The sequence below is a fragment of the Palaemon carinicauda genome, chromosome 20 (assembly GCF_036898095.1).
Source record: "Palaemon carinicauda isolate YSFRI2023 chromosome 20, ASM3689809v2, whole genome shotgun sequence".
Taxonomy (NCBI): Eukaryota; Metazoa; Arthropoda; class Malacostraca; order Decapoda; family Palaemonidae; genus Palaemon; species Palaemon carinicauda.
Window position 1 is genome coordinate 115,859,250 of NC_090744.1, and position 10,734 is coordinate 115,869,983.

At 40.1% G+C, this 10,734-nt stretch overlaps 1 protein-coding gene across 1 annotated transcript in view; it reads right to left on the reverse strand.

Moving 5' to 3' along the window:
- The window catches only part of LOC137660094 (uncharacterized), a 128,242-nt gene that overhangs the window by 25,772 nt on the left and 91,736 nt on the right, over positions 1 to 10,734 (reverse strand). Inside the window, 3 exon segments of the mRNA XM_068394812.1 lie at positions 4,181 to 4,445; positions 8,689 to 8,818; positions 10,723 to 10,734. The exon segment at positions 10,723 to 10,734 is cut by the window's right edge and continues 98 nt beyond it. Coding sequence (XP_068250913.1) covers positions 4,181 to 4,445; positions 8,689 to 8,818; positions 10,723 to 10,734 — 407 coding nt within the window.

A 10,734-nucleotide genomic window follows, 5' to 3' on the forward strand; every position in this document is an offset into this window, starting at 1 on the left:
CGGAGGAAGAGAGGTATAATCCTCCTGATCCCAATGTAAAGGTTGCCTTAAGGAAGGCGGAGGCTGAACACCACAGGGAACAGCAAACTCAGCACGTGGCTCAACATCGTACGCCTGGCAGGTGGAACTGCTGGCAGGTGGTACTGCGATCAGGCGGAGCGAGTGTAGGTGGAGGGAGTGTAGGCGGAGGCGGAGGAGCAACACTCTCAGCCCGACACTCACGCATCAAGTCCGAAAGCTGTGCTTGCATGGACTGTAGTAGAGTCCACAACATCGTACGCCTGGCAGATGGTACTGTGATCAGGCGGAGCGAGTGTAGGTGGAGGGAGTGTAGGCGGAGGCGGAGGAGCAACACTCTCAGCCCGACACTCACGCATCAAGTCAGAAAGCTGTGCTTGCATGGACTGTAGTAGAGTTCACAACATCGTACGCCTGGCAGGTGGTACTGTGATCAGGTGGAGCGATCATAGGCGGGGGGGAGTGTAGGCGGAGGCGGAGGCGCAACACTCTCAGCCCGACACTCACGCATCAAGACCGAAAGTTGTGACTGTATGGACTAAAGTAGAGTTAACTTGGGGTCGGCAGACACTAAGTTCTGCTGAGGTAAAGCCTTAACAGCAGAGATCTGTTGTGGCAGAACCTTACTCCTCTTAGGCGGAGTGTAATCAACTGATGACTGAGGAGAGTCAGAGCTAACCCAATGACTGCATTCGGCTTGTGAACTTTAACTTCGTACGTCTGGCATAGGTCTGGACTTAACGTTTAAGAGGTCTTGAGACCTGAGACCAGCGTTACTCTGCCTTTATTTTCTCCCCTAATCTCTTCTGCAGACGAGCAAAATAAGGGCTCAATCGTCTGCGGGTGGGAGTGACGGTCTCGGTAAGACACGCCCACAACCACCGAGAATACTTCTGTGCGCCGATCAAGGCCTGCTGAACCCTTATGCCCTTCGACATTGCTTCTCCCCTGGGCTTGGGAGCTTGCAAGAGGTCCCGGACTGGGAGGACGACTGGCGCGCACAAAAGTACCCTCACGCACTAATCACTTTGATTTCTGTTTGCACTTATTTCACTGAACTCGAAACTTTAAGTGGTTTGTACCTGAAATACGCAATTCTATCCTTTCTCAAAGTTAGTAATTGCGAAAACAGAATTACAATGTAACAGAAAAATCTAATGAAAGATAATTCAGTGGTTGGAAAGAGACTAAACACTAGATCACTCTAGAAACGTTTAGTTTCTTCCCCTAAAGAGACTAGGGAGAAGAGCAAAAAACGATAACGACGTTACTCGTACGCCTGGCAGGCTTGAATGAAACGTTTATCCTCTTTCTCCCTCCGTCTCTATCTCTCTCTCTCTCTCTCTCTCTTGACTTAGAACCTGAGAGAAGAGCCCAATCATATATATCGTTAAAACATATTATTGTTAAAGGAAAAAACTGAAAAGTTCCTTTATTAGGATCAAAACCATTAAGTTAAGAAAGAATGAACAAAACGCTAGACACGGTTACTCTTACTGCAACGTGAAACCGTGAACATTCTTTCTCTATCGTAACGATAGAGTGCAAGTTGAACGTTCTGAACGTCAACAACTGCAGAGACAAAACAAAACGTTAGTTCAACTTTGAAAACAGTACGAGACTGTCAAAGAAAATCTTTCAAACTCTGTGGCGGAAATAGCATAATATGTTAACAGGTAAAACCGAAATGACGGGCTCAAAGTTTATTAACTTCGGTAAAAGACCGCCTACTATTAGGAAGGTCGAATATAAACAAATATAAAAATTACTTTTAATGAGTTTATAATAAAAGGAAGTTAATCGAAGAGGCCTATAAGAGGCGGAGAGATATAAAATAAATCTATAACTTTTGTTAAGCAAAATTAAGAAAGAGAGTCTATACTCTCTTAGACACCAACACTTCCGTCTAAGGGAAGGGTCGGCCATTGAAAGGTGAACGAGAGTTCATACTCTCTCGTCACCATAATTAATCAAATTAATTCCAAAAGCTAACTAAGCTAATATAGAAGTTTCCAGTAAAGCGACAGCCGAAATCAAAGAGAAATACTTCACCAAAGTCGTGAAAATACTCCAAGAACATAAGCGTATCCCAGAACGTCTTGCCGGAAGCACGACAGAGGAATAATTGAGGAGGTGTCAACAAGAAGTACTTGAGTACCTGGCCACAGGTGGCGCTGGTAAATACACCCCCTTCTAGTATTGTGATAGCTGGCGTATCCCTCCATAGAATTCTGTCGGGCAACGGAGTTGACAGCTACATGATTATCGGGTAAGTTTAATATTGAAAATTTGAAGATTAATTATAATCACATCTGTTTTGTATAGAATGTAAGTATGTATTTCCAATTACCATGTTTGAATTTATCGCATAACCAAACACAAACTTTAACACTTCATCTTGTCAAATAATATTACACTAAACTATATATAGGAATTGATGACATCTGTAGCTGAAAGTACAGTATGACTGCAGTCTTGACAAATGTGGCAAATTGGAACATTAACCCTTTTACCCCCAGGCTCTTTGGAAATTACCAACCCTTAACCCCCAAGGGGTTATTTTTTCCCCAGCACATTTTGCAGTATATATTTTTTAAATTGCTCTAACAGCCTTAATTTTTGTCATAGAGAGGTCAGGTTGGTCTCATTCTCTTGGAAAATGCCTGAATTTTCTCAAAAAAATTATCAAAAATACGAAAAAAAAATTTTTTATAGCATTTTGGTAAAGGGATGAGTTTTGTGAAACGTACCAGTACGTCCTTTGGGGGTAAAAGGGTTAATAGCTTAAGATAAACATCATAAATTTTCAACCATCATAACTTTCTTTAACTATCAAAATAGTGTCCAGACAGACACTCCTGCAACAGGGCTAGACATTGCGTGAACCAAAAAACCCTTCCTCTCCCTGCTTGTCTTTTCTCGAATTTAGTCACCTGCACTTTGAGGTGGCGACTCATGTTACCTAACATCGCAAGAGGGTCTGCCCCTCTCTTTTACTCTTCTCCTGTACTTCCCTTTCTCCCTTTTCCTTATTCCTTCCCATCCCTAGTACCTGCCTCCGGTTATAAACTGGATTTTATCCAGCGGTACTCTTCCTCTCTCCCATATTCCCCAGTTCCCTATCCTTATCCTGAGCTAAGCTGAGCTTAAGATACTTCAACTTTTGTATGAATTTAACCAATGAAGAAAACAGCAATTCGGGAAAGACCAGTGGTTCCCAAACTGGGGGGCGCGCCCCACTAGGGGGGCGTGAGGCTGATACAAGGGGGGCGTGAAGTCATCTGCTCGAAATTACTTGTTTAATAGAATAAAATCATTAAAAGAACAAATATATGTCATTACATACATGAATCCATCTCACTAAATTTGACCAGAAATTGTGCTTAGTCTCATAAGTATTTCCAAATATTATATGCCATGTTTTCAAATTATCTATTCTTGAAATTTCAACTCAATTTTGCTAATGTTCAAACTTTTTCTCGCTCACTTTGAACCAAATGTTTCGTTTTTAGTTACTGGAATGTACTATTATTTGTTTGAGTGGCTTCCATTATTAAAATATAATACAAACAGAAATCTGTTTTCCTGTACAATGCTAAGAAATAAATGTAAGAATCATTTCATAATATAAAAAAAAAGAGAGGAGTGGGGGGCGTACGGGTCTACTGGTAGCAAAAAGGAGGCGTCAGGTAAGATAGTTTGGGAACCACTGGGATAGACAGATTTGATATTCAACTTAATTTTGAGCAACAAGTTATGTAATAAATTACAAATATATCAAAATATTTTTTTGCATTACTTTGGTCCTCATTTACATATGCATACAGAAGTTTGTATACTGTATAGTATACAGGTACTGTATTGTTTTATTAACAGCTAAAGTTGATTATTAAAATGTTAGGAAAATACTTTATATAGATGTTTACGATCAAAGTTTGTCGGGAAAGTTTTGGAAATATACAATATATTAGTGGTAGTGTCATGTCAATATGTCTAAAATATTTACTTCAATTAAGTTTGAAAATTTCAACTTCATGGTACAAAGGAAAGGAAAATTAATATTTGGAAGACAGTTTCAGCATTTGTGAGGAACAGGTTTAGCAAAAGACTCTTCTTTGTTACTCTGACAAGAAGCGTCTGACAAGAAGCGTTTATCTCTTACCCTGGCACTCCTCTACATTAGAGATGTGTATCCCGATGCTGGAACATTGCGTGCGGTAAGAAGCCACGGCATCGCACGGAGACTTCTCGACATTTTTCCCAAAATCTGGTTGGTTTTGGCCCTTGATGCAGTGCTCGAAGTAGGGCCTTGGATCAACTCTGTAGAAACAGCTGCTGAACGGACTGGAGGATGACAGGAAAAGACGCCAGCACGAATCAACGTCTTCGGCAGCTGTTAGGTCCTTCACGTTGATGATCTGGTTTCCCTGCGGACAAATCACAGGAGTTAGAGAACGATTAGATAAGATCCAAGGAAGTAGACTGAGGTGGTATGGTCATGTCAGGAGTTAGAGAACAATCAGATAAGATCCAAGAAAGTAGACTGAGGTGGTATGGTCATGTCAGGAGTTAGAGAACTATCAGATAAGATCCAAGAAAGTAGACTGAGGTGGTATGGTCATGTCAGGAGTTAGAGAACTATCAGATAAGATCCAAGAAAGTAGACTGAGGTGGTATGGTCATGTCATGAGAAGAGATGAACAGTATATTGGGAGGAGAGTGATGGAAATGGAGGTACAGGGAATGAGAAGGAGAGGGAGACCAAAGCATAGGTGGATGGACTGTATCAAGGATGACCTTCGATCAAAGGGATTAACCGGTGATGAAGTGTGGGGCAGAGGTAGATGGAGAACGCTGGCCAGAAACATCGACCCCACATGGAAGTGGGAAAGGATGCAGACAAAGAAGAAGAAATCAAATCAAGGAGGAACTTTAAAGGTGTACCTAAAACATACTAAAGAATGAAACAGCACAAGAAGAAATCAACATCAAAGCGAGAAACAAAAAAGAACAATAATACAACGGCAAAGATGGAAACAAGAAAATTAAAAACAAAAGAAAAGAGAAAATCAAGAAAAGGAATAATAAAACAGAAATGAGAAAAATATTTTCAAAACAGCAGCATATAGAGAAACAATAAACTGAAGCAAAAGGAAACAAGAAAAATATCAATGTCAAGTAAGAGGAGGTTGATCAGAGGTCACTGATTAAGTGGGTTAGTTAGATAATGATGAAATAAAAAACTATTCATCTTGTAACATTCATAAAAAAATAAGTGTAAATTTAACACTGAATTAATTACAAATGTAACGTGAAATGGACTGAATGAATATTACTGACAATGCTTTTTAAAAGGGGGTTAGAATACAGTAAATTTAATGAAGAATAGTAGAGAAATAAATTGAAATACATGGTGAGAGGTAGATGGAGATGGTTTGGTCATGCTCTTCGCACTCCCCAAGAGAGATTAGTTGAACAAACTTTTAACCGGACTCAACAAGGCACTAGAAGAGTTGGAAGACCCCGGACTACATGGCTGAGGACTATGAAGCGTGAAGTAGATGATGAATGGAGAAGTATTGATTAAAAATCTTGAGACGATTGGCAAAATCCAACCGAGGCCTGCGTCAATAGGCGTAGAAGATGATGATGAAGCAAATAAGATGGAAAAGGGTAAAAACATGTCCTGATATACGAGTAGCTACAAATCCTTAATGTATCTAGGTTACTGTACACCATAAACTCATCAATAAATAAACTTAAGAGTAAACTACAGTTCTTTAGTGACTAATAACTAATATTCTATAAATCTATTAGGACACAAAAGGAGTATTTTTTTATGATTCAATGACACGCCCGAATCTCTTCAGACAAAAATAGGAGAGATTCGCAAGAGCCTAGGTAAGCATTTATTTAATTTACTATAAGGGCTGTCTTCGTGGTCCTTTCACACCAGGATACCCTACACACTACAGGACCTAAGAGATCTATCTGTTGTATATATTCTAAGGTATTTTAGGATATTACACAGCGTATTCTGCGCTAACATTCAAGAGTTAAGCAACGTTTCACTCGGCCGCCTAATTTCATTAGTTGTACGCAGCGTATTCTGCGCTAACATACAAGAGTTGAGCAACGTTTCACTCGGCCGCAATGAAATCTCAATTCCATTAGTTGTACGCAGCGTATTCTGCGCTAACATTCAAGAGTTGAGCAACGTTTCACTCGGCCGCAATGAAATCTCAATTCCATTAGTTGTACGCAGCGTATTCTGCGCTAACATTCAAGAGTTGAGCAACGTTTCACTCGGCCGCAATGAAATCTCAATTCCATTAGTTGTACGCAGCGTATTCTGCGCTAACATTCAAGAGTTGAGCAACGTTTCACTCGGCCTCATTAATTCCACTAGTTGTACGCAGCGTATTCTGCGCTAACATTCAAGAGTTAAGCAACGTTTCACTCGGCCTCATTAATTCCACTAGTTGTACGCAGCGTATTCTGCGCTAACATTCAAGAGTTAAGCAACGTTTCACTCGGCCGCAGTGAAATTTTAATTCCACTAGTTGTACGCAGCGTATTCTGCGCTAACATTCAAGAGTTAAGCACAGTTTCACTCGGCCGCAGTGAATTTTTAATTCCACTAGTTGTACGCAGCGTATTCCGCGCTAACATGCAAGAGTTAAGCAACGTTTCACTCGGCCGCAATGAAATTTTAATTCCACTAGTTGTACGCAGCGTATTTTCACTCGGCCGCAGTGAAATTTTAATTCCACTAGTTGTACGCAGCGTATTCTGCGCTAACATTCAAGAGTTAAGCAACGTTTCACTCGGCCGCAGTGAAATTTTAATTCCACTAGTTGTACGCAGCGTATTCTGCGCTAACATTCAAGAGTTAAGCAACGTTTCACTCGGCCGCAGTGAAATTTTAATTCCACTAGTTGTACGCAGCGTATTCTGCGCTAACATTCAAGAGTTAAGCAACGTTTCACTCGGCCGCAGTGAAATTTTAATTCCACTAGTTGTACGCAGCGTATTCTGCGCTAACATTCAAGAGTTAAGCAACGTTTCACTCGGCCGCAGTGAAATTTTAATTCCACTAGTTGTACGCAGCGTATTCTGCGCTAACATTCAAGAGTTAAGCAACGTTTCACTCGGCCGCAGTGAAATTTTAATTCCACTAGTTGTACGCAGCGTATTCTGCGCTAACATTCAAGAGTTAAGCAACGTTTCACTCGGCCGCAGTGAAATTTTAATTCCACTAGTTGTACGCAGCGTATTCTGCGCTAACATTCAAGAGTTAAGCAACGTTTCACTCGGCCGCAGTGAAATTTTAATTCCACTAGTTGTACGCAGCGTATTCTGCGCTAACATTCAAGAGTTAAGCAACGTTTCACTCGGCCGCAGTGAAATTTTAATTCCACTAGTTGTACGCAGCGTATTCTGCGCTAACATTCAAGAGTTAAGCAACGTTTCACTCGGCCGCAGTGAAATTTTAATTCCACTAGTTGTACGCAGCGTATTCTGCGCTAACATTCAAGAGTTAAGCAACGTTTCACTCGGCCGCAGTGAAATTTTAATTCCACTAGTTGTACGCAGCGTATTCTGCGCTAACATTCAAGAGTTAAGCAACGTTTCACTCGGCCGCAGTGAATTTTTAATTCCACTAGTTGTACGCAGCGTATTCTGCGCTAACATTCAAGAGTTAAGCAACGTTTCACTCGGCCGCAGTGAATTTTTAATTCCACTAGTTGTACGCAGCGTATTCTGCGCTAACATTCAAGAGTTAAGCAACGTTTCACTCGGCCGCAGTGAATTTTTAATTCCACTAGTTGTACGCAGCGTATTCTGCGCTAACATTCAAGAGTTAAGCAACGTTTCACTCGGCCGCAGTGAATTTTTAATTCCACTAGTTGTACGCAGCGTATTCCGCGCTAACATTCAAGAGTTAAGCACAGTTTCACTCGGCCGCAGTGAATTTTTAATTCCACTAGTTGTACGCAGCGTATTCCGCGCTAACATTCAAGAGTTAAGCACAGTTTCACTCGGCCGCAGTGAATTTTTAATTCCACTAGTTGTACGCAGCGTATTCCGCGCTAACATTCAAGAGTTAAGCACAGTTTCACTCGGCCGCAATGAAATTTTAATTCCACTAGTTGTACGCAGCGTATTCCGCGCTAACATTCAAGAGTTAAGCAACGTTTCACTCGGCTGCAATGATTTAATTCCACTAGTTGTACGCAGCGTATTCCGCGCTAACATTCAAGAGTTAAGCAACGTTTCACTCGGCCGCAATGAAATTTTAATTCCCTTAGTTGTACGCAGCGTATTCCGCGCTAACATTCAAGAGTCAAGCAACGTTTCACTCGGCCGCAATGAAATCTTAATTCCCTTAGTTGTACGCAGCGTATTCTGCGCTAACATTCAAGAGTCAAGCAACGTTTCACTCGGCCGCAATGAAATCTTAATTCCCTTAGTTGTACGCAGCGTATTCTGCGCTAACATTCAAGAGTCAAGCAACGTTTCACTCGGCCGCAATGAAATCTTAATTCCATTAGTTGTACGCAGCGTATTCTGCGCTAACATTCAAGAGTTAAGCAACGTTTCACCGCAATAAAGTTTTATTCCCTTAGTTGTATATGCTGGGTTGATTGGATCCAAGCTTGGCCTTACCTGGTAGCATGATTCTAAAGAAACCGCCCACATTCTCCCAAGTTCTGCTGGATGTCGAGCGCGAGATCTATCAGGACCAACAAAGTCATCTGAGGGCTCATAGTTGTAGTTTCCTAAAAGCCCGCCAAGCCTGGGGAAATTACAAAATCATCAAAATCAATCATATACGAGTCTTTCAGTCGAGAAACATGCCAAGCGCCATTTTTAAAAAGTGTCAGAAATCGCGATTGAAAATTGCCAATTTTCAATCGCGAATTACTCGGTAAATATAATAGCTAGGAGTTTCATATTTGTTATAAATATAAAATTTGCTACTATTTATAACAAATATGAAACTCCTAGCTATTATATTTACCGAATAATTCGCGATTGAAAATTGGCAATTTTCAATCGGGATTTCTGACACTTTTTAAAAATGGCGCTTGGCATGTTTCTCGACTGAAAGACTCATATATAAATATATAATAAATTTAATCTGTGGAGACATAATTAGCATGTTCATAATACTTTTCCCCTGTGTACTCACTATAGAAAATAACAATAGAGTAATGATAATAATACAAATCATAATAACTACTCAAATATTGCCGAAGGCAGCGTGTATCCAAATACAGGACTTTTTAGGGATAATGGGTTCAATGAGACTTACAGCTATGATCTAGCAGTTTTTTTTTTTCTTCAAATCATTTATAACTATAGTCAATTTCTTTTAGCGATGCAGATGTGCACCGACTCGCAACGGTGCCCTCTTAGCTCGGAAAAGTTTCCTGAACGCTGATATGTTGGACGAGATAATTCTAACCAATCAGCGATCAGGAAACTTTTCCGAGCTAAAAGGGCACCGCTGCGAGTCGGTGCACATCTGCCTCGATAAAAAAAATGGACTATAAGCTCAAACATGAAAACGTTTTGATGTAAGTATATTAGAATTAAACTTGTAAACTGCCATAAAATTCTAAATAAATTCATTCATTGATATTTAATGGCTTGAAATACATTTTCCTTTTCATTGGCACTTTTTGACAGGCACTAATTTCAAGTTTTAATTTTCCATTATGGCTCTCTTGTGCAGTCACTTTAGCTGCTCAAAACCAGAGTTTAGAGATAAAGATTTTATTAGAATTGCCATTTTCATCATTAAAACATTCTTAACCCTTTTACCCCCAAAGGACGTACTGGTACGTTTCACAAAAGCCATCCCTTTACCCCCATGGACGTACCGGTACGTCCTTGCAAAAAAAATGCTATAAATTTTTTTTTTTTCATATTTTTGATAATTTTTTGAGAAAATTCAGGCATTTTCCAAGAGAATGAGACCAACCTGACCTCTCTATGACAAAAATTAAGGATGTTAGAGCAATTTAAAAATAATATACTGCAAAATGTGCTGGGAAAAAAATAACCCCCTGGGGGTTAAGGGTTGGAAATTTCCAAATAGCCTGGGGGTAAAAGGGTTAATAGTGAAATTATTGAATAGATTAATCCTTTTACCCCAAGGCTATTTGGAACTTTCCAACCCTTAACCCCCAGGGGTTTTCTTTTTTTCAAGCACATTTTGCAATATATATTTTTTAAATTACTGTAACAGCCTTAATTTTTGTCATAGAGAGGTCACGTTGGTCTCATTCTTTTGGAAAATGCCTGAAGTTTCTTATAAAGTTATCAAAAATATGAAAAAAAAAATGTAAATAGCAGTGTTTTGCAAGGACGTACCAGTACGTCCATGGGGGTAAAGGGATGAGTTTTGTGAAATGTACCAGTACGTCCATTGGGGGTAAAGGGATGAGTTTTGTGAAACGTACCAGTACCTCCATGGGGGTAAAGGGATGAGTTTTGTGAAACGTACCAGTACGTCCATGGGGGTAAAGGGATGAGTTTTGTGAAACGTACCACTTGAGGTGATGTACGCAAAGAAAGTGTTTGAAGTAAACCATTTAGAAGATTTATATTTCCATTAGCTTGTCTATTCCACCAAGCTAAGCAATCACGTTTTTCATTGTATGGGAGCTTCTCGAGACTTGTTTGACAACTCACCTGCCGAAATAT